We start from the raw sequence: 24,970 nt of genomic DNA, 5'->3' as shown, positions 1-24,970 counted from the left end.
AGGTCTGTCAGACTATCATCCCCATGATCCTTCCAGCACAGAACTGTTCCCTGCTATACCTTATTTATGTGTGATATGATTTGCACAGTCCAGTTGCAAACAACTGCCAATGAGCTCCCACAACTTAGAACATTTGGGGAGGGACTTGCCAGAGCCTCCCTACCAAGGTGTTATTTTTTATGCTAAGCATGCTCTTTCCTCCCTTCATTTTCTTCCCAATTGCTGTCGACCGAGGCTTGTAAAACTTTTCAAATAATTCCTCTGCTCCACTCACATCTCTTGAAAAAGTTCTCTATTCTTCATACACCTGCTTACATCTAATTTATCAATTTACACATAGCTACATCATTTAATAACTCTGTATAAATTAATAGCACCAGCTCCCTAATCACTTTTATTGCCCTTCTCCAAATCTCCACCAGTTTGTTTTCATCTTTCTGGTTCTGAGTTTTGCGGACAAAGCAGTTGGCAGTCTTGCTGGTGCAGGTTACAAAAGGACAAACGGCAACCCAGGCTGTGATATATTGCTTCTGGACATAAAATTGCAAATCGATTAGCCTCTTTTTTTCCTTTCTTTTTTTCTTATTTTTTTCTCCTTTTTCTTTTTTTTCTTTTTTTTTTTTTTTTTTTGTTGGGGGGGGGAAGGTGAGGGTTTGTTGTTGTTGGATTTCTTGTTTGCTGGTTGGGGTTTATTTGGTTTGGGGGCTTTTGTTGTTTTGCTTGGGTATTTTTTGGGGGCGGGGGGAACACCACCTACTACTTCGCATCGCAACACTGATGTGCCAATTACTGTCCCTTGATACCCACGCGGGCAACTTTGTTTCTGCGCAAGATGTCCCTTTTTTTTTTTTTTTTTTTTTTTTTTTTTTCTCAGGCTTTCAGGTAACACCCTTGGTTGGGACAGAAGTTACCTCCCCTTGCTTGGGTGCAGCTATTTTAGGATCTCTCTCTTTTTTTGTCATCACAGGAATAAACACGACGCTTTGCGCCAGGTCTGGAGCAAGGCACGCGCAAGCCAGGTCAGAAAAACAGATCTTAGGCCTCGCAGCCACGTTGTCCAGAGCCAGAAGACCCTCTGCGCTGCGAAACTGGGGCAGTTCACCGAAACGCGTTAATTTACGCGGCGTTTATAGACGCGTTTGCCCGGGGACCTCCCGCGGGGGCAGCACAGACCGACCCCCCCCCCCCCCGCGGGCACAGCGGGCTCCGCCGGGCGCCCTCGCGCGCCCCCCAGCGGCCGCGCCGGGCCCTCCCGGGGCGCGGCGTAGTCCCGCCCCTGCCCCGCCGCCATTGGCCAGCGGGCGCCCGCGCCCCTCTCCGATTGGTGGGGGCCGCGCCCAGCGGGCTTGCGCCGCGCGCCGGGCCCGGGGCCGCTGTCATGGAGGGGGCGGCCGGGGCGCGGCGCTGAGCGCGGCCCTGCCAGGCGGGCGGCGGGACGGGACGGGACGGGCCGGGCCGGCGGCGCCCCGGGAGGTGACTCGCGGCTCCGCGGCCCTTTCTGGCCGGCTGCGGGCAGGAGGCGGGGGAACCGGAGCGGCCGCGGGGGAGCCAGGGCCGCGTTCGGGGCCCTGAGGCGGGTGGGGGTGGGAGCGGGGAGAGCGGGCTGGCGGAGGGGGCTCGGCTGGAGGGGGCTCGGCTGGAGGGGCGGAGGGCGGCAGGCCCTCCTCCGGGCGGGCCGCGGGAGGCTCGGACTCTCCTCCTCGCCTGAGCGGCGGCCGGGGCGTGCGTGGCGTGTCTTCCCCGCGGGGGTGCGTGTCCGTAGGGCTCCGGGGGGGGGCGGGGCGGGGCGGCGGGGTCTTAATTTAGGCTGCCCTGAAAAGAAGTCGGGGGTACGGCTTGTAACGCTGTAAGAGAGAAGAGGATTTTTCTGAAGCTGGTATGGGTAACACGCTGGTAGGATCAGCTCCCTCGTCCCAAGCAGCTTTTCCTAGGGAAGAGGCACAGGCCGGGGGGGGTCCCAAGGAAAGCAGCTGGACCTCGGTGCACAGCAGCGGAGAGTTGTTTAGGTATAGCTGTAGAAAAATACAGTTGCAGTTGCTTGTTTGCGAAATAGGAGCTAAAAACATTAAGAATTCCTTCTTTTGCAGGTTTATAACAAGCACAGCCTGTGCTTTGTCAGGAGCCTGTTCATAGTCTCCATGCTGTCCCATCTAGATGGAACTGTTCTGAGAAGAAGCTGGAGACATTCTGTTTGGCTTTGCATTTTCCAGTGAGTTTTTGTCTCCGAAAAGGCAGACGTGTGTCCTTCAAGAAGCAAAGAGGTACAGACTAAATGGATCTGAAGACAGCAGTGTTCAATGCAGCTCGTGATGGAAAGCTGCGGCTGCTTTCCAAGTTACTGGCAAGCAAAACGAGAGAAGAGGTAGCCCTGCTGATGTGTGAGAAAACAAATGGTGCCACACCACTTCTGATGGCAGCCCGCTATGGTCACCTGGACATGGTAGAATACTTGTTGGACCATTGCTCTGCATCAATAGAAGTTGGTGGGTCGGTGAACTTTGATGGTGAGACCATTGAGGGGGCTCCTCCGTTATGGGCAGCATCGGCAGCTGGCCACCTGAAGGTGGTTCAGTGTCTCTTAGATCACGGGGCATCTGTCAACAACACGACTCTGACAAATTCAACACCGCTTAGAGCTGCCTGTTTTGATGGTCACTTGGAAATAGTAAAATACCTTGTGGAGCACAAAGCAGACCTAGAAGTATCCAACCGTCATGGGCATACATGCTTGATGATCTCATGCTACAAAGGCCACAAAGAAATCGCTCAGTATTTACTTGAAAAAGGAGCTGATGTTAACAGAAAAAGTGTTAAAGGTAAGTTAATTCACTTTGCTTGTGGTAAGTAGGGGGAAAGTTACTCATTTACCCTTTAGGAGTCTGACATCCAGAATATTCTACTCTCATGAAGTGCATGAGTCAGAGATAAAGTGTACTTAGCTGTTTTTACTGTTGTATTTTTGTTGGTTTTTTTCCCCAGCGTACTCCTTTGTTAACATGCTTTACATAATTTCAATCTAAATTGATACATTTAAATCCTCACCTCCTGATTCTTAAAATTACTTAGTCATATGAAATCTCACATTTATGCACAATATGAGAAGCTACTGAGCTCGCTGGAAACTTTGTAGTAAGCTGGTGTTACAAGATACCCAAATGTATGAGCATATATTCCTGTTTTTCATACCGTTTCTTATAAAACCAAATATGGTGTGCAAAAAACTGACCTGTGCCAGTAAGTCTGATAAGATGCATAAAGAAGAAAAATGTTTTTCTACATCAGAAATTAATAACCACTTTGCTGTTCACCCTCCTATCCCTCCAAACTCTTGGGTAATTTAGGCCTTTTTTTCAGTGTTAGTAAAGAGAGACGTATATTAGAATGAAATAAATGAAGCTGCAGGTGACTTCTGATCCCAACATAAGTGGTGCACACGTCATGAAGGACATATTATTGTCCCAATTTATAATTGCCCTGGTTTTACTGCTCACAGTAAAGATGTCTGTCATTTTTGCTGTAATCATAATTATGTAGACCTCTTGGTTTAACAGCTGGGGTTTTTAGTACATCTGAAACTTGTATGTGGGTGTCATACTTGCCTGAAGAGTGTACCAATTATTTCAGATTACAGCTGGTTTTTAGATCACTGAGCCAAGATTGTGTTTCAACAGCTTTATATGTGTTTTATATATAACCAGTCTACTAATAAATATTTTTGCAGTGTAATACTTCCACTACCTGTTTCTGGCTAATTACATTTGTAACACTGTACGATACTTACAGTTATTTCTGTTACAGTATACTTTGTATCTAGATTATTGTATGGTACTGGTAAATGTCAAATATGAGAGTAACCTTTGGAAAAACTGTTCAGTTGAGTATGTCTTTTTTCTGCAAATCATGCAGATATGTGGGTTTAATAGAAAGAAAACTAAGCTACAGATTTGTCATAGAAGTGGGCAGAGCAAAATAAATCTTCCTTTGTAAGGATTTAAGTTTGCATACGATGAATCATCATGGACTTGTGAGAGGATAAAAATGTCAAATTTCTAGACAGAGTTCTTGGAATAACAAGCTAAATAAAAAGCATGTATTATTTTGAAGTTTTAAACCAGTCCCTTTATATGATGGGTATAAACAGAGCAGCGCTGTTGAATATCTAATGTAACAGGAAAAAAGATCTCTGCAGCTCTTTTCCCCTCATTTCGTGTTGTTGGACTAGGCTTTACTTTACTGATCCTTGTTATTCACTTGACGAGTGTATTAGTGTTATTTGTCTCTGTTGAAATGACTGAGTGGCAGCCATGCACTCCCAAGGGTTTATTTTCCAAGTGCTCTCAGTTTCTTTATTATCTTAATTTCTTCCTCTCTCTTCTTCCTTTAGTTTCTGTGTGACGCACAATTAGGCACATGAGTAAATGTTCATTGGGTATAACTGAAGCTTATTTAAATTACATTTTTTAAAAGTCGAATTGGATGTGGTTTAGATCATTAACATGAATTTTGTATTTCATACTGCTGTGCGTGCAAATGGATGTGCATACGTAGCATCTGTTGGTTGTCTGTGGAGTATGGTTTTTTATGTGGAAATCCCCTCTGATGTGACACAGACATACTTTTTGACATCTTAAAGCAGTCTTACCTCTGAAGTTATTGAATAAGCAGTGGTGAGGTGAAGGAAGAGCGAAAATACTATAAGCCCTGAAAGTGAAAGTCAGCTGTGGAAAGGCAGAAAAACTGGAAGCAGTAAGTATTGCAATAGCTTGGGTTTTGCATTGGCATACACTCAGCAAATAATTTTCTGAACTTAGCTGCTGAGCATTCTTGCAAAACAATTAATTTCAAAATTAGTATTTCCAACAGGATTCATTCTACATTGTTGTTTCAGTCCAAAATCACTATATATTATTTTCAGTTTATGCTTCTCCCTGCTGAGTACTAAAAAGTTGCCAGAGTGTGTCACTGCTTGTAGTAGGGAGATACAGAAAACTCCAGTGCTCTGCTCCTGTTTAGTAGAAGTTGTTGCTATCCTTGTCTCTCAACACTTTTTAGATAGGCCCTTTCCTGGGCCATGTGTGGAGAAGCCTACTGTTCTGTGAAGCTTTAGCTACCGCTAATTTCGCGGCATTTAAAATTGCAATTCTCGTGACAGGAACAAAGCTATGTAACTTCAGCAGAGGTGCTGTTGTGGGAGGTTAATATTGATTCCTTTCCCAATATTATTCTTAAAACCATTGGGGGCAGGAAGGGGTAGATGGCAAAAATTGCTTGAGCTGTTCTTTGTGTTTTTCCACTGGGTTCTCATGTTGCAAGGTAGAACTTTAATCATATTTTAAAAAACAGGAAAATCTGGAGCCAGGAAAAATAAGAAAATGTTTTGAAGTCTTGACAGTTCAGGGAAAAATCAAAGTACTTTAAGGTGAAAAATAGCTGGGTTCACAGGCATGTAAAAGTCAGGGTGACAACTGAGGCAAGGTATGACAGGACAGGTAAAAACATGCGGTGAAATCCTGCTTCTAAAATCCTGGCAGAATCCCATTACTGTGTCTTGAACTACAGAAATTCAGAACAGTGGTTCCTGAAAGGCAGTTGTGGAAGTGCAAAAGTATGGCTAGGAGACTATTAAGATGTTCATAAAGACTTGAGAGTCTTGAGTGAGATAAGATGCGACATGGAGGTAGAATATGGGTCTGGTACTGTGTCGCAGGAGGTGGTGGTGAAGATGGAGGTAATGAGGTATTTTGGGTATGTAAGTTCTGTACTGTGAAAGATGGCCAGTGGTTCTGAAATAGTACCAGCCCTTAGTGGTCTTTGTTCTTTTTGCAAATCTGAACTTTCACAGTATCTCCAAACTTACGAAGCACATAAGCATCACAAAAGTAACCAGAGGATTTTTAAAAAAATATTTGATGCTACATGAACACTGTTAGCAAGGGGATAAAGCTTCATACCTGGGGTAAGAAGTGTGGGGGTTTTTTCTCTTAGAATTGTGGAAAACAGCAAAGATATCTGTAGATATCCGTTTGCGTTGTTTGTTGGGGTTTTTTTGGTAGAAGAGCAAAAAGCAGCCGAAGCAACACTTACTAAGGAAGTTAATCCACCACTGTCTTGCTAATTCAGAGGCTTCTCCAGTATATTATTCCTGGTTTAAGAAGTGCAAAATTAAAATAGCAAAACTTCATGAGTTTCACTGGTATATAATAGTGTTTCAAATGGTAAGTTGTTGTGTTGTATTTTGTTTTTTTTTTCAAAAACAAACTGGAAAACCCTCTTAAAATGTAAAGATCTTAAAGCTTTTATTTACTGCTTTTTAATGGAGGAACAGTGTGGATCATGCTGAAGTTGCAGAAACCGGAGTTTTTTTCAGGAGAAGGTAAAGCCTGAGAACTTAACCTCAAGCGAAGCACAGACCTGCCTTTGTGATGGATGAGGAGGATGTTCAGCATGTTGGCTGCATGCAGTTTTCTGTTCTGCTGCGTTGTGAAGCCTGGCAGTAATCTGTTGTTGGAGTGATGCTCCCTTATGTTCAGAATAGACCTTTGAATTTAACATAGTATTTCACTGATGTGTTTCTGCACACTGTCTTAATTTGGCTGCTGTGCACACGTAAGGAAATGGCTACTCTTGTTATTCAAGTGGTATCAGTCTTTGGGTCTTCAAATTACAGATTTGGGCTCTCCTGGGGGTGTACCTGAGGCAGTGTTTTTGGTTTTTTTTTTAATTCTGTGTTTAAAATAAAATATTTCATCTAACTGCCCCTATACAATTATTTAGCATGCAGACTGTTTTGAAGGGATTTTACGCTTCTGTTCTAAATCCAGACAGGACACTTAGATCTTACATTTTGAAAGTTTGCAATGCACATTTTGATAAATTCTGTTTTATCTTCCTCCACCAGACTTGTTGCAATAATGGAGATTCATTCCCTTCCTTTCTAGAATTAATGAGTGAATTATATATAAGTACACAGGGGCTGGTAGCCAGGATGGTTTGAATGTAATGGTGCAAGGAATAAGGACTCTTTTCAAAAATGTCTATTGGAAAGGCAGATCTTTTTTCTGAATGTGGCTTGTAAGTCTTTCCATTGCTCAGCTGCTTGGTATGTGGTCTCTTTCTCTTCAAGGTGATATTCATTGTCTTCACTAACTCTGTGTCTCTTCTGTTGGTAGTAAAGTCATCTGATAGCCAAAGGACTAATTTTTTTCCTCTGTTAGAAAATTTTGTAAGACCTGCTGGACTAGACATTCCTTTAGGTGTTGTCTGAGATCTGCCCAGGAATGCTTGGTTGCAAGCCCTGATTCTTCATCATTTATTGATCATCCATACTACCCTAGAAGCTGGAGGGACTCGGGTGTTTAGAAAAATCGAAGTCATACTATGATTCAAATACATTCCACTGACACAGTGTATGATGAAAATAGCATTGTAAAATAATAGGGAGGACAGGGCTTGTTGACTTTGCTTCCTCATTTCGGAAAGTACAGAAGCACAGAGACCTCAGTCTCTGTATTAATTGTAGTAAGGTTATACATACAGTAGTATGATATCAAGGGCTAGTGCTATCTCAGTACTGTCATTTATGTGGGGTGCTGGAAGGTGTAAGACTCGAATGTCCTGGTAAGGGAAAAAAATCTTCTACAGACTTGACAGACCCAGAAACAAGGGGATTAGAGAGATTCACACTCTTCGCTCTATGATAAGTGTGGCTTAGTATGTGTAAAAAAAAAAAAAAATCAATTTTCTCTCACAGTAAACATTAAGGAGTCTGACAGGTTTGTTCTCTTCTGAGGTTTTTTTGCCTAGTCTGCTTGCCGAGATTGATTTTGGGTGTGGGAGACACCAAACAATTTTTTCTTCCTCTAGTGAATTAATCCTTTATCTAAAAGTGTTCAGTGTTTTGGGGTTTTTTTGGTTGTTTTTTTCTCCTTTTTTGTTTGATATTACATGACACAGTGCACTGCATTTTGTAGATACTTTGTGTGTGACTCTATGTGGAAGTTGAACTTTGATAGGAATGTCTGTAAATAAAATAAGCAAGATACAGTTTAAAGGAATGTGTTATTTAATTTCAACCAAAAAGGAGTTTAAATCGCAATTAAATTATTAATAGCATGCTTTTTATTAGTAATCTTGATAATACAAATTCTCATCAAGTACTTTCGGGGGCAAGAGAGCAATTATTCAGTTACAGAATATGGAAACTAGAAAAATAACTTGTTGAATTTAGTTGTTCTTTGCAATTTTTACCTTATTTCTTCTTAAAAGGAAGACAGACCTTGAGTTTTCCTTTGTCATCCTTACTGACTGTAGAGATGATTTTTACTGAAACTTTCTTGTGCATTATCCATGTTTTTATGTATGTATGTAGCAATTTTATTTATAATCAGTAAAACTCTTGGAATATTTAATTACTTAAAGTGCTATGTTAGAAAAAAAAATCATGTTGCATGAACAGCTTCACTTTGTAAAAGCAATTGAATTTGTGTGTAAGGCTCCAAAAATAAATACATGTGGTTAATTTTATGTACTAGTTAGTCATTTAAATTAATACTTTACACTGTTTTTTTAAGGGTCTTGGATATGAGTTCAGATTGATTACTAATTTTTAATGCAAGTTTTACTACTCAGAAATTTGACCAAGATTTTTGTAGGTGTTAGAAGTGGATGTACTTAATTGGTTGCAAATCAAGTCAGATCACTTTGTGTTGTTGCTTCATTTTGTTTCGTTCCCATGTCACATGCTAACAGTCTATTTTGGGAATTATTTGCTTCTGACACAGAAAGACATGGCCTCTTTATTAATTTTTGTGCCCACCCCCATCTCTGATAAGCTTTTGGTAACACTGAATAATTAGAGAATTGTGGCATGTGAAGTGTTTGTGTAATGTTCGTACCACTTTTAACTGAGGTGAGGTTATTCCATTTATTTATTGCTGGTTTTAATTAGAGGAATTTATTACATAATGTGAATATAAAAGTTTTTTAGAGATAGAAGTAGTTTGTAGGAGTATTAGCAATACAGGCTAGTGGTACTCACTTCCTAGCAGAGAAATGCTATGAGTACCAAACATTTCCAGTTCAACTTTGTTTCTGTGCAAGAATGATAAGCCTTCCATGTTGTAATATTTTCTATCTTATATATGTGACTAAATTCCTGCAGATTATTTTGGCATTAAAAATGGGTTAAGACAATTAATGAAAACTATTTTGAAATAATCATTTACACCTTTAAAAAAGTACTTGAATTTGCCCAACATCTTTGTATGTGTCCCTTGGAAAACAGCTTATCAAAGATAATAATACTTTTTGCTTTTCTTCTCTTTAATACGCTTGTATGTTACAATATCTAAAATATCTTAAAACTATTGACTTGAAGGTAGAAAATAGGTGCCAAAGAGGGGAATCAGCCTGTCTTTCCTTCTGGATTGACTGTTGTAATTGCATTTTAACTAGTCTTACTCCAGCATAGCAAGAAGACTTAACATGTACATGCATGGACAAGTTTATGTATTTGTCTGCTTTTGACACCTTTCTGTCTTAGTAATTTAAAGGTCTCATGCTCCTCAGTATTGAGGTATTGACAGTTTTCTGGTCTGTGATGTATGATAAGGCCCAAGGGAATTATAGTTGATAAGATATGCACGCCAAATTAGCTGAGCATCTAATCCACCTGTATTTGGATAAATCATTATTCCTGTGATTGGAAATTTTGTTGGTATTGGTAGAGACTGTAATGTGGCCAGACCTGTAACTGACGTAACTCTATTAGTAATAAAAATTATTTATTAAAGATGGAAAATTGCTTCCCATTGTATGAACTGGATTTAGCTTTGTGAATCTTGATATAATAGATAATTTAAAGTGCCACGTTCTGTCAGGTGTTTTTTTTCCACTTACTTGTTAGTGATGATAGTAAAATCACTGCCCACTATTTAGAAATGTTTCAGGAAAGGAATAGTTCACAATTAAGTTCACTGTCCGTTAACAAACCATCTGATATTTTCTGCAGTGATTTTTTAAAAATCTTTGGAACATGCACTTAAAATACTGGCTGGTGGGACAATACAAGTTCATAGCTCTGCTGTAATTACAAAACCTTGTAAAACTTGAGTCATAAGCTTTTGGAAATAACTTATTACACATCTTTTTGATTAATTTGAGAGTCTCATGTGAGCTAAATTTTGGTATGTGGGGAGCATGATAGGAGATTCAGTTTGTCCTGAACAAGTGCTCTTCCTCCTTCTGTTCTTCTGGTTGCTGGAATTGGGAGCAACAAGGAGGCCTGGAAATGTGCTGTCAGTTCTTCTTTGCCTCTGTTTTAGTTTTAATTTCCTTCTATACAGTATGTAGCTTTTAAGATTAATTTCAGGCACACTTTTGAGTTTCATTAGCTAAATAGTATGAAGAGTGAGCTGTGCATTCTAGAGATCAGAGCCTGGAAAAATAAATTCAAGTGTATGAAGACAAATAAAAGCTTTTTCAATCAGTAGACTATATATTTACAAGTACACACTTATCCCAGACATGAGCTGAAGATTTCAAGAGTACTGCTTTATTTCCTAATCTACCATAGCTCGGTTAGAGACTAGACAGCAAAATGCACTGTAAATTGCTGTTTTGTTGGCATTAAAAAAGCCTACAAAAAATGCAAATAAGGAAGCTCCAGGAAACTTCACTGAACTTTGAAAATTCAAATCTGATGATTCTGAATGGGTAGAGAACCCTTAGAAAAGAACGTCTCATTTGTGAATGTGAAAACTTGCTAACAATATAATGGAAACTGGTGATCTGGTGGGCAGTTAACTGGAATGTGCAGGGCTAATGATGTAAGAAATCATAATTAGAGGGGGGGTGGATTTTCATTTAGCTTTCTGTTAATAATTTATGTATTCATTTAGTGGGAGGCTGAAAGGTTACTATGCCAGAATCCATACTATGAATAATATATTGTAAAAAACAAGGTAGTTTTTAAGTTGTGTCATTTTAAAAGCAGTCAGCCACGTAAGAGACTTTGTTAACACTGGGAGGGGACTAGAATAGTTTGTCTCCATCTTTTTCTTCGTCTTTCAGTGAAGTGCTCATATTTGAAGTTAAGCAAATTTTTACTCTAGTTGAACACTAACAGTTAAATATTTAACTGCAGTAATGCTTTCTGTATAATTTTCTGTGAGTAGAGTTTTCAGACAGGTGGCACTAGTTCTTATTAGAAATTTCCACAAATGGTGTTAGAACCAGAGTGCCTTTAAATAAAAGACTTTATGATGTCATGCTAATGACAATCTGCATGTAAATGTAAAGATGTTTATAAGATAAATGACTCCGTGTGGTGTGTTGAAGGCATTTTTTTCTTCTTGGCTTTGGGAATCCTAACCATGGGGATTAATGTGGGACTTATAAGCATGTAGACATGCACTTAACAAAATATACAGCTCCCTCAGAATATACTAGCAGTCTCAAAAGGCTAAATACAATGGGACAGTCCCCTCTTCTGTCTGGCTGGTCGTGCTGTGTTTAATCCTCTCCAGGATGTGGTTTGCCCTCGTGGCTGCCAGGGCACACTGCTGGCTCCTGCTCAGCCTGCTGCTGACCAACACCCCCAGATCCCTTTCTGCAGGACTGCTCTCCAGACACTCCTCTCCCCATTTAGAGTTCTGCCTAGTGTTACTTCATCCAAGGTGCAGAGTCCAGCAGTTGGTCTTGTTAAATTTCGTGGCATTGATGACTGCACAGTGATCCAATGTGTCTAGATCGCTCTGCAAGGCCTCTCCTATTAGAGAGTCAATAGCACCTGTTGTCATCAGCAGGCTTGCTAATGGTTCACTGAACTCCTGCATCCAGATCTCTCATAAATATATTGAACAGCAGTGGCCTTAGAACTCAGCCCTGAGAAGCACTGCTGGTTACCAGTTGCCAGGCACATGTAGTCCCATTCACTGCAGTAACCTTTTAAGCCCTGCTGTTCAGCCAGTTCTTCACCCAACACACCGTGTATCTGCTTATCTCACATTTGGACAACTTGTCCAGAAGGATGCAGTAATGCAGTATCAAAAGCTTTACTAAAATCAGGAAAACTACATCCACTGACTTCCCTTCATCCCTTAGGTGGGTGACCTTATTCTAGAACAATATCAAATTAGTTAAACAGGACTTTTCCTTTGTGAACCCGTGGTGTCTGTGCCTGATTATTGCACTGTTATTTAAATGCCTTTCAGTAATATCCAGTATGATATTCTCCATAATTTTTCTAGGAACTGAGGTTAGACTAACAGTTCTGAAATTTCCTGGGACATCCCTCTTGCCCCTTTTATAAATAGAAATAGCATTGACTAGCTTCCAGTCAGTGAGGAACCTGGTTAGACTTCCAAGACCTTTGGTGGATGTGCAAGGGGGGATGGATTCCATCTGGCCTCATGGATTTATGAACATTGAGCTAATACAGCTGTCTATGTCTATACAGAGTCTATGTCCACAAGTGCAAAGTCACTGTTTCCACACATGGTCTGCTCATACAGGGAAATGGGTGGCCCAAGGTCTGTCAGTTTTATGAAGGACTGAGGAGAAAAACCACATTGAATGCCTCTGCTTTTACTTCATCCCTATTAGTCAGGTGACCATCTTCAGTAAGTGTAGGTCTGATGTCCTCTTGCTGTTAGTGAGCCTTCTCTTGCTATTAGTATACTTTAAAATGTTCTTGTGGCCTGCAACACCACTGGCCAATTTCAACTCTAATTGAGTTTTAGCCTTTTATGTCTTCTCCCTGAATATACAAATCCCAGCTCTATAATTCTGCAAAGCTTGACCTCACTTCCGAAGAGTACTATTTCATTTTCCTCTTAGGCTCCACAAAATATTCCCTGTTCAGTCAGACTGCCCTGCTTCCTTGACTTCTGACACAATGAAATTGCCTGATCCTATGCTTTTGTGTAGTGAAGAATTCAGTTTTAATTCTGTTTAGTTTGGGGTTTTTTTAATAATGAAACAAAAAGGTCCTTAAAACGTGTTTCATTCCTGTAGGCAGTAGTATCAAGTACTTTGATTCTTATAACTGCCTGGCAGCCTTGATATTTAGTTGTATCTTGAATATTTTGACTTGTCATCTAAGATTCTCATAGTCATAGATGTTAAAATAGCTATTTGTTAACTGTTAATGTTTGGGGGTTTTGAACTTTTTTTTAACTTTTTTTTTTTTTTACTTATTAGCATGGTGGAGTATGTAATTTGATTATGATTTCTGTAATTATGTTTCTTCTCTTGCAGGAAACACTGCATTGCATGACTGTGCCGAATCTGGAAGTTTGGAGATCATGAAGATGCTTCTCAAGTATTGTGCTAAAATGGAAAAGGATGGTTATGGAATGACTCCTCTTCTGTCAGCTAGTGTGACAGGCCACACAAATATAGTGGACTTTCTGACCCAGCATGTACAGACCAGTAAGGCTGAGCGCATAAATGCTCTGGAACTTCTAGGAGCAACATTTGTGGACAAAAAGAGAGATCTGCTTGGTGCTTTGAAATACTGGAAGCGAGCTATGGAAATGAGATACAGTGATAGGACTAATATCCTGAGCAAACCAGTGCCACAAACACTAATTATGGCATATGATTACGCTAAAGAGGTAAACAGCTCAGAAGAGCTAGAAAATCTTATTGCAGACCCTGACGAAATGAGAATGCAAGCACTATTAATTAGAGAACGTATTCTTGGCCCTTCTCACCCAGATACATCCTACTATATTAGATACAGAGGTGCTGTCTATGCAGACTCTGGAAACTTCAAGCGCTGCATCAACTTGTGGAAATACGCTTTGGACATGCAGCAGAGCAATCTTGATCCGTTGAGCCCTATGACAGCCAGCAGTTTGCTGTCATTTGCTGAACTTTTCTCCTTCATGCTGCAGGATAGGGCGAAAGGCCTGCTGGGTACTACTGTCACGTTTGATGATCTCATGGGTATACTGTGCAAAAGCGTTCTTGAAATAGAACGGGCCATGAAACAAACCCAGTGTCCTCCTGATCCCATACAGCTGAACAAAGCCCTTTCCATCATTTTGCATTTAATTTGCTTGTTGGAGAAGGTACCTTGCAGCTCAGAACAGGAGCATTTTAAGAAACGAACTATTTACCAGTTTCTTAAGCTTCAGCCTAGAGGGAAGAATAACTTCAGTCCACTACACCTTGCTGTTGACAATAATACTACATGTGTGGGTCGCTACCCAGTTTGTAAATTCCCTTCTCTACAAGTTACTGCTATTCTGGTGGAATGTGGTGCTGATGTAAATGTCAAAGACTCTGATAACAACCGTCCGTTACACATAGCTGCACTGAACAATCACCCAGATATCATGAACCTTCTTATCAAGTCAGGTTCACACTTTGATGCCACAAACTCACGTAAACAAACTGCTAGTGATTTGCTGGATGAGAAGGAAATAGCAAAAAATTTAATCCAGCCCATAAATCATACTACACTGCAGTGTCTTGCTGCTCGTGTAATAGTGAATCATAATATATACTACGCAGGGCACATCCCTGAAAAACTAGAGAACTTTGTTTTGCTTCATAGATGATAGTGTGGAATCCCAGAGTACTCTTTTTGAAGCACGACTTGGTGATTATCTTTTCCTTGAGCACTGTTGTGATACACCAGCGTTTCCTTAGCTTGCTCCATCTTGCTCTCATTGGCTAAAGCATTGCTAGCATCAGATCTGCAGAGTTGGTGTGGTGGTTTAAGCCAAGCTGGCAACCAAGCACCACATGACCTCTAGCTCTCTTCTCTCCCCTGGTGGGATGGCGGGGAGAAAATATTAACAAAAAACTTGTGCATCGGGACAAGGACAGGGAGGAATCAACAGTTACAGTTGCAGGCAAAACAGGCTTGAGTTGGGGAAAAAAATCAATTTGTCACCAATCAAATCAGAGCAGGGCAAAGAGAAATGGAACCAGATCTTAAAAACGCCGTCCCGCACTCCTCCCTTCTTCCTAGGCTCAAATTTATTCACTTCTGATTCCTCTGCCTCCTCCCCCTCAGAGGCACAGGGGAACAGGGAATGGGGATTGCAGTCTGTCACATATTTCTGTTGCTCCTTCCTCAGGTGGAGGATACACTTCCCATGCTTCAGCATGGAGTCCCTCCCACAGGAGACAGTCCTTCACAGCTCCTCTGACATGACTCCTTCCTACAGGCTGCAGTTCTTCACGAACTGCTCCGGCTTGGGCCTCTTGCACAAGGTGCAGTCCTTCAGGAATAGACTGCTCTAGCATGGTCTTCCCACAGAGTCACAGGCTTCTTTGGGCACATTCATCTGCTCTAGCATGGCGTCCTCTGTGGCTACAGGTCCACATCTGCTCCACTGCCATCCTCCATGGACTGCAGGGAAACAGCCTGCTATATCATCACAGACTGCAGGGGTATCTCTGCTCTGATGCACCTCCTCCCTCCCCCGCCCTCTTCGCTGATTTTGATATCTGCATAGGTGTTTCTCTCACATCCCACTTCTCTCTCCAGTGCAGGTCTTTTTAGTTTCTTTTTTCCCGTTCTTAAGTATGTTATTGCAGAGGCGCTACCACCATCGCTTGATGGGCTCATCTTCGGCCAGAGGCTCGTCTGACTTGGAGCTAGGGAAGCTTGTAGCAGTTTGTCACAGGACCACTCCTGTAGTCCATCCCCTGCTACCAAAGCCCCACCACACAAACCCAACACATGTGGTTACCCAGTATTTAATATACTATATAATATATTTTGTGGATTATTTAGCAATGTAATGCCATATTTAGATTTTTTAAATTGTCTGCCAAAGCCTTGTCTATGCTGGTCTTATTTGCCTGTTGGGTGTTGGAGATTGAGTTGAGTACTTTCCACTGGTGTCTTTTTACTGTAACTATTATGTGGATTTTATACAGTTGGAAAGTCATCTTTTAATTTTGCCTGAGCATTTCTACTCTTACTCTGTTCTTTTTTCTATGGACTCATTGCTCAACTGTACAAGTTGTATGGACTTGTTAACATTTGCAACTACCATAAGTGCTTTTATCTTCTCTATGCACTGGTTTAAACATGACTGTTGTATGTGAGCATATTTCTATGCAGCACTTGGCCATTTCAACTTAAATGCCAATTTTGCTCTGCAGTTTGTTTGGAGCTCTTTTGAGAATGCTGTCTTCATCGCATTATGAATTTTGGAGTTACTTGTCCGCTCTACAAACTTGAGTTTGACTTTTTCGACTGCTGTAGCTGAGATTGCTTTCCTCTTGATCCTCTGGAAATTTGTCCTAAATTTGGGATAAGAAAATTGTGCTTTTTCTCATTGTAGTCCACTTGAACTTTAAATTTAAAAATAGTTTTATTGCATCGTGCAGTTAGGGGAAGAGTCTTTGTTATGTACAGCTGACACCTTCCCCTTTGCACCAACGTCTTGCTTGTGCTGGTTACGTGACTAGATGTGAAGTTTGCTCAAAGTTTAACCTCAAACTTAATGGTACACTTTCATGAGAAATAGATCAAATGTATGCTGTAATTTAAAATTTACAAATCAACTTTAGCTACAAAAGAATCTAAAGCATGTTGGTGGCATGATGCTTATCAGTTCAGATCTAGACATCATCTAATATAGTAAGTGGCTGTATGGCAGGGTATTGGAAGTTCTATAGCAGTGTCCTTTTTCCTTTGTTTTGAGTACCTTAATGAATACTTGCATGGATTTTTCATCTCTACTATGTCAGCTCTACTTAAAGCAGAAGTTCTGTTGTGTATATAGCTCCTAATTAAAGTACCTATTTTTATAATACTTGCACAACAGCTTAGCTTTTACAACAGAAAGGGCTCTTTGGACTTGTTAAGAAATCTATAGATGAAGAGCATAAAAGTGAGTGTGATTCAGGTAATTAATGTAATGCAGCACTTTACTGTTGATTAATAGTAGAATTTATAACCGCACACTAGCCCTGCAAATGTCTTAAAGTGAAATTAATTTCTGTGGGTTAGAATACAGTTTACTTGCAAGTGGTCCAACATATTGGATATTTCTGACTGATGTTTCATTTCAGTGGTGGGCAGTAAGTGTACCTACGGGGTTCTTGCTTCAGAAATCCAACAAGTTGATTTAGTCCTTTGTCAGTAATAGAGATATTTAGAAGCCAAATTAATTAGAGTTGATTTAGGAGGGTCTATTTAAATATTTTATTTTTATATTTTAAGTTGATGTCAGAACATTTTTGTCGTTTGTGAATTAAGTTGAGGAAGAATGTGTTTTGAGAGCACATAAGAGTAGTTCCTCCTTGCTTTTGGGCTGTTTTGGAGTTCCTGTTAGTGTACAGTGTGGTGCCTACTAGCTTAGCCATTCTTGCAAAAATATGGGGATGTTTTTTAACCAAGCTATGTTGAAAGCAGTAGTGTTTGTGTATTGCCACTTTCAGACTCTGTATTTGAACAACTTTTTCCTGTTTGTCCTGTGCCACATATACATTGTATGAAATTATAAGAATGAGGAATCCTTGTTAGTTTCTTTTGCAAATACACAGGAGTAAAATTCTATTTAATTGGCTGAATTTCTCTGTTTTGTAGTGATTAAAATGCATGCCACTGAAGTTGTCATTTGTGAGAACATGTAGTTTGTTTTTTTTAATTATTTTATTTCTTTTATTTTTATGCTTTTCTACTAGTGTGTAGGTACAGATAATCAACAAATCACACCCTGCTAGAAATTATGCACACTGTACTTCAAGTCATAAGAAGAATTCTTTTTCTATAGCTCACAGAGAAGGGGATTTTTAGATTTTTAGTGTTTTATACTCTGGAATCTGTACTGCTCTATAGTGTTTTTTAGTTTAAATTTCTGTCTTTATGACTGTCAAATATCCTGTTTAAAATTAGTTGGACATTATTAGTGCAGAAATATGATCTAAAAATTGTCAGTTGTTAGCAAATTTTTAATGGGAAACATTCCCAAAAGCAAAAGTGTATCACTGTTAAATATATGTAAACCTACTGGAAGTGCTACGAGGAAGGCTTATTCTGTTAGTTACTCTTTAAAACCAAAACAATTACCTGGACATACTGATGTATCATACGTAGTTCTGTTTAAATATCTACCTGTGTGCATCAGTCTTAAAGACCACCACCTCTGTGATGGCAGCATTTGATTTTTCATGGTGATGAGGCTGTCTGCTGAACTCTCACCTTGCCAGATACTTGGACTTAGGTGTCCAGGTGGACGAATTAATGAATTTAATACCACTTTCCATTTTGGCCCTGTTACCCTGTTTAGTTTTTCTTAACTTTAAAACACACTGGTACAGAGCCTGTTCTGGGTATTGTGTTAGGGATTAGTTCAGGATTTGCTGATGGGGAGGGAGGGTTGGGATAGCAGGTCCCATCTGAGATCCATGTGCCACTAAGGCCAGTGCTAATGAGTAGGAGCAGTTTTACCCCCTTGGCCCCTGATTCAAACTAGTTGTGTCACCACTTCAGTATAGATACCAACTTCCTGGACTAGATGGGGTTTTTTGTTTGTTTGTTTGTTTGTTTATATTCTTTTTACTCATTCAGAGATGGGGATAAATTCATTTTAGTGAAACACATTCATGCAAATTGCAATGGTGTTGCTAGCTGTATTATATTAAGGACAAGCAACTAAAGACCATTCAGAATATGCCTAATTGTTTTATTTTTGTTATATTTTTAACTAATTCTTTTCCTGTTCTTCTCTTTTCTTCCTATCTGAGGTGGGGTTTTTTTCTGATTTAAATGTACTGCTTTTGAGCTACCAACATAGAAAAATGTTGGGAACACTGTGGAAAAAAATTGTGCCCTGCAGGGGTAAAACAGGTTTTAAAACTGATTAAACAATTTACACATATGGCTCCTAGAGACAAACACACTGATACCTCCTTACCTGTTGAGACCCCTGAATTGTATTTTTGGGGTAGGGGATAAATGCTCAAAGCAGTTTTTCTTCTAATCATCTTGTGTTTCAACTGAAATATTTCAATCAGAAAAATGGAGAGTATTCCTTTAAAAAAAAATTAAATGCTTTTATTACAAATTCTAAAATTGTATGCCTATTTTTGTATCACTTAGGCTGGTAACAAGATTCCAGCTGTCTGTGTGTCTCTGTTCTGTTTGTTGAGTGCAGTGTAAAAACACTTTCTAAAATGCAAGGCAATAGTGTGGTTGGTTTTCCATATATGCTTTACAACAGTCCCTGGATAGGAAGTACTTCTGTGCATATCCAAAGTCCCCAGAGAGTTCTCTGTTACCAGCTGTTTTGCAACTAGTTAAAATTAACCTACTTCCATTTTTACAAACACTACTTTAAAAAATGAATAGAGCACTATAGCAAAATCCTTACAGGAGGATTTATAAAAACATGAAAACTTTATGAGGAAAAAAATGTGCCTCTCCTCAGTTCTTATCAGCAGCAAGGTGACAGTGGCAGGATATGACTGATTTTGAAATAGCTTCCTCATGCTTTGAAATATAAAGTGGAATGCCTGTTATACTCTTAAAATGTTGATAAAGCAAATAGGCTAAACACTTAATTTCTGTCTTCTGTGACTACAATGCAGTTAATTCGTATTTAATATTTCAAAGTAGTTTAAGGGAAACTGATGGAAGACATACTAGAAGGTTCATGTATCTTGGCTTTGCATGTGAAAGTAACGACCCCTCAGTGAGGGCAGAATGAAAAGCTGTTGTTGATTTCCTTTTAACTAATGTATTTGTTGTCCGTTCTGTCACAAAGACTTCCTATGCAGGGCTAGTTCCGTATGTGGAAATATTGCAATTTCTTTTTTTACATGAAGTAATTCAGCTTTAATAGTAATGTCAAAAAATAATAACAAGCATATTTCTCTGCTTTTACTCTCTTTAAGCTCCAGGTGCAGATTACATTAAAAATATGTTTTGGAGAACACCTATCTGAGTCTATTTATCTGTTTACTTTAGTATTACTGCAACACTGGTTGGTAAAATGATTTTTCTCTTGAATACAAGTAGTTCAATGTGAATGCTGCAGCATTTGATGCATTTTGATCTTCATGGCATTAAGAATTGTACCTTAAATAAAATATAAAGTTTCGTTCTATTTATTTCTGTGAAAGGTTGGTCCAGCCAAGCCGTTAAACTCTGATTAAAGGCTTAAACTGGATCATATAGGAGACATTATTTTTCCAGTTTCTAGAATGTGCAGTTAGTCATGCTCTTAACTCAGTGAAAACATAGTGGTTTAAGTTTCTAGCATAGTTCGCAAGATCTTACAAGATGTAAGCAACAGTCAATTTTTCAAGAAAATTGCACAAATTAATTTTCTCCTTAAAGCTTTTGAAGTCTTTTTCCCTATTGCATGGGCAATTAAAAATAAATAAATACTCCTAAAGATGGAAAAGAAGTATGAGAAGATGCTTATTAAAGTCAGCTAGAGAATGGAAGACTTTAAAGAACATTGCCATTGTAAATTCAAAAGATCTTTATAGTTAGGCACAGTAGTCACAATCCTGTACTTAAAGGCTGTGTACACTTCAGAGAGCTGGAATTTTGGATTTAGCCTTAATCAGTAACAAACAGCATCAAAAAAAATTAGGCTCTGGATGAGGAAAACTGATCCAGAGCTTTCACGGTAAGACAGTTGTCACACAGATGGCTTTAATGACTTGCATATAGAGTCTCTTAATTAGGAAAGGGAAGAACTGGAAAGGATCGTTTACATCGTTATTCATACCTTTGCAGTTGCAGATGATGAAAGATGTTTTCTTCTGTAAGTGAGTGCTGGTTACCTAAGCTGCATACCTTTGCCAAAATGCTTCTTGGCAATGGCAAATGCTGGCTGTCAGTTGAAGATCAAAACTCACTGTACAAAGTAGCACAGGAGAGGGCAAAAGAGACCCAAGTGTATGGTATGTTACTGTGGCAAAGACAATACATCTGTTTGTTTCCCACATAGTATTCATAGGGAATAAATTTACATGTTATTTACATTTATTCATAGGGAATACATAGGGAATTCATAGTATTCATACCATCCACTGTGAAATGCAGGTCCTACCTCCTGCCACATTAAAGCTTTACCTTGCAAGTTGATCTCCAACATTCAGAAAACTGAGGAGAGTTTCCATACTCAGAAGTTATGGACAATTATATTGAATTATGAAAAAAGGAGGAAAAGTATTTTCATTTCTGATCCCTACAAGTGCCCTGAAGAAGCCAGTAAGTGAGAGGGTATGATGTAAATTGTAACCACATCTCCCATCAGATTGTAAGAAATGTTGGTTCCTTTATGAAGGTAAAAAGGGTTGTTTCTGTCATGTCTCCTAAAGATTATCAAGTTGTAGGTTCCTTACGAAATTTCTCTTTAGAAGCCTATTAGGAGCTCCAGTCCTCCAATAATTAGGAACTTAATTTCCATTTGGCATTTATTTTTTCACATTTTTTGTTTTATCTTTTTGTGTTTTCAGTGCCTGTCTGCCCTTCATGTGGAGTTACGAACCTTCATGTGGTTGGGCTAAACCAGCCAACCAAAATACCCCAAACTGGAAGGATGAACAAATAACAGAGATTAATCCATAGTCAGCTGATCTAATCTTTCAGTTCTCCCTTTTCCTCTCCCTTGCTCATATGTTACCAAGTAAAAAAGGAAATCACTGATTCACTGAACAATTTTTGCTGCTGAACCTGTGTTTTAACTTGCCCGTTCTTCCCTTGTTACAATGGGAAGGGTTTTTTTACAGAAAACAGAGTCAATTGTTTTCAGATACTTCAGCCTGTATTGTCCTAATTTTTGTTATATGCTATTTTGTTCTCTTCATACACAGCATTGCCCTGACTGAAAACTGAGGCAAAAGGTTCAGTGTATGAGCTGGACTTGGATTACTTTTTATTTCCATCCCATAGTTTCAGAATAGTAAACCTGCTTTTTCTCCTCTCCAGGGAGCTGCAAAAAGACAAGCTTAAATAAAAACAAACAAACAAACAAACAAACAGGGCCTAGTGTAAAATAACAAGATACGCTCTGTGAGGGCGGTGCCCAGTGAGTTGCCAAATGAGGAGTGCACATGGTTTACTTTTAATCCCACTTTGTGTTAACCTTAGAGTCATAGTGCTGTAACAAGGCTGGCCTGTGCATGGGGCACCCACTCCAGTGTTTGAATTTAGATCAGGACTGTGTTTTTGAAGTGAGCCTCCCTGCCTGTACTCACTTTGTGTGTTTGGGTTCACATCACAGAGTTGTCTCAGTCCCAGACCTGGATTCCTTTTGAATGAAACAGCTGAGAAATGTTCTCCAAAAGCCCACCCAACCCGCTCTGACTAGTAATGGGTGTTCAGTTCATGGGAGCAGACTTGAAGTTGTTCTGAAAGAACCCTTTTTTCCTTTCCTGTTCCCTTCATCACCCCGAAGTGCCCAGGACACTTGAAGCATGGCATCAGCTCCTCTGTGCTACAGATCTGCTCCTTATCAGTACAGGTGTAGCCATAGTTTTCTGTTTCCCTTCCTATTTTAAACATAAGTTGACACATACCCGGTGTTTGGGGTTTTTTTCTGAGCTTTTAAGTGGTTACTGCCTATCTCATGCAGCATCCCATAATCCATTTTATGCTTTGAGCTGGAAAATTAAAATGAGATAATGTAGTTGATTGCTAAGGTCTATCTACCACATCATTAGCTGTGAATCTGCTGTGCTGTATGTGTCACTGATAGTTTCTCCTGACAGCATGACTGACCTTAATACAAAATCCTGTTGATGTGGTGTAAAGAAATACTTCATTATACAAATGCAGAAATTAAGGCACAAACTCAGCGACCTCTTCAAATGACCATAGAAAATTTCTGCTATGACAGGGAACATTTGGTTCCAGAGACTTTTAATTTTCAGCCTCTGCTCCATGTATGTTTCAACATTAGTAATTTCATACATGGAGAGTCTGCTCTAAAAAAAAATAGCAAAACACCAAGAATTTCTTAGGGAAATTAGGCTGATGTCATTGCATAATCTGACTGTGTATGTCTTTCACTGAGTAATTTTTGAACATGTTGGGCCAGTTTAATAAATTCAACAGAAATAGAAGATAAGCATTTCTGTAACTTCCTTGAGAGCAGCAGACTGGGCAGAAGGCAGAATCCCTACTAACAGGTCACAATGAAGAAGAGGGTTCCGAATGAGCTTTACTTTTACTAGGCAGGAGACAATCCACACAGGGATTAGAATACTTAGGACGACATGAAAAACTTTGATCACAGCCTGGGCTTTGCTAGACAGCATCAGAACCGGTCTCTGGTCAAGATATACCACACATGCATTGCATCGTGTATCATGCAGTACCTGTACCTGCTTATCAAGGTGGTAGCATCTCACCAACAGTTTATCCTGGTTGGACAGTCTGATCTCCATCATTAATTACTCAACATCCTGAGTTGTAGTTAGCTATGGTGGAACAGAATATGAATGAAAATTGACTACGCTGCACAAAATGAGAAACGCTAGGACCATCTATGGCTGTATAATGATGCACTAGATTAAACCCATTTAGCATACACACCAAAAATTTTTACAGTTGATTTTGTTGTGATTTCTTGCTGAAAGGACTGGGGAAACAGTGACTCCCATTTCAGTTTTAAGAGTTCTGAACTTGCTTGCATCCTTGTTTCTATCAACCTCGGTGTGCATTATGAGCAAGATCAGCCTCCATAATCACCTTCTTAAAAAAATAGCGCATTTCAGTTCTGTTGTATTAAACTGCTTAAACATATACAACTCTTGTTCTATTAAAAAGGTTAAAGTGTCATGAAGTGAATTCTGGAAGAGGAAATGTGAATCTGGTGGAAAACAGTTCCATGGGGAGAGGGATCTGTCACTTCTGAAAATCTGCCCAGTGAGGTCTGCTCTCCAGCAGGAATTCTCCTGAGATCCCCACCTCTGTCCATGCCTGGGGTTAATTTTCCAGCTGTTGGGTTCCTTGTGCAGCAGAGTTTCTCCAGCTGCAACACTTCACCCTCACGCCGCGCTGACTGTGGCCGTTCACTTTGCCTGGCCCCAGCTGCCCTTGCCCTGCCCTGCTATTCAGAGCCAGTTGCTAAACCAGTCAGCCCCTCTCTGACTATGCTGTCTGGGAAAGTTTAGTGCAGAGGATGATCAATGGTGACTATTCAAAAATAAATTTTTAACAAACGTTTAAAAAACCCCAACAAAACAAAACCTAAAAGCTCAGATTTCCCTCCATCCTTCATGACCCTTTTCTAGCCTGTCATCATTGCTTCTCATTGTGTTCTGTCTCCTCTCTTTACTGTTTCCAGTTGCTTTGGGTAGTTTCCTGTTTCCCACTCTTTCCTCTGATGCCACTGTGGCTGACTCAAGCCTGTGTTAAACTGGAAAGTGCTTGGGGAGATTTGGCCCTTGCCAAGCCTTCAGCAGGTTGTGCTGTTTCTAAACTGTGCCAGTTGGGAATGGGGAGGGCTGGAAGAAATTCAGGATTCAGCTTGCTTGTCCTTTCTTCATCTACCCAGTTCTTAAGCAAGGTAAGGATGCTTAGTCTCCTCATTAATGTGAAATGTGGGCTCTGTTAATCACTCTGCATGATGTATTTTGTCTCACATGAGGTTGCAGATTCACTCTGGGCAGGTATTGCTGGTGTACACTGTTACAATTCCATAAGCAAATCTCATCCTGGAACCAGTCATGCTGGGTTTCCTCCCATACAGAAGGTACTAGAAAAGCTTTGTCCCTGTTTAAACAAGTGGTTTTACATTTTCAAAACTGTTGATATTGCAGTTTGTGGCTTCTGAAAATCTGCCTTTAAAATGTGTCATTTTCGCAGTGTCTTTCCAAGTCCCACTAGTTTGTTAACCAGGTTGCTGCTTCCTAAGCTTGTTTTGCCCTTCTGTGCTGTGGAAATTCATGCTAATATTGTGGATATGTGTTTCTTCTCAAGATGTTTGTTGACACTACAAAGGTTGAAAGTGCATTAAAATTTTCTCTTACTGTG

General features: G+C 39.9%; 1 protein-coding gene across 4 annotated transcripts; it reads left to right on the top strand.

Moving 5' to 3' along the window:
• The first annotated feature begins 999 nt into the window (after window positions 1-999).
• Window positions 1,000-24,970, top strand: FEM1C (fem-1 homolog C). 4 transcript variants are annotated; one of them, XM_051643471.1, is made up of 3 exons: window positions 1,000-1,019; window positions 2,088-2,816; window positions 13,258-24,970. In XM_051643471.1, exons 2-3 carry the CDS (start codon window positions 2,273-2,275, stop codon window positions 14,565-14,567), a joined length of 1,854 nt encoding a protein of 617 aa, XP_051499431.1. In that variant the 5' UTR covers window positions 1,000-1,019; window positions 2,088-2,272; the 3' UTR covers window positions 14,568-24,970. The 4 variants fall into 4 exon arrangements, with proteins under 4 accessions (XP_051499431.1, XP_051499429.1, XP_051499428.1 ...); XM_051643469.1 differs by lacking the exon at window positions 1,000-1,019 and adding an exon at window positions 1,388-1,473; XM_051643468.1 differs by lacking the exon at window positions 1,000-1,019 and adding an exon at window positions 1,818-2,006.

The sequence above is a fragment of the Apus apus genome, chromosome Z (genome assembly GCF_020740795.1).
Source record: "Apus apus isolate bApuApu2 chromosome Z, bApuApu2.pri.cur, whole genome shotgun sequence".
Classification (NCBI taxonomy): Eukaryota; Metazoa; Chordata; class Aves; order Apodiformes; family Apodidae; genus Apus; species Apus apus.
This window is presented reverse-complemented; position numbering and strand designations above follow the sequence as displayed.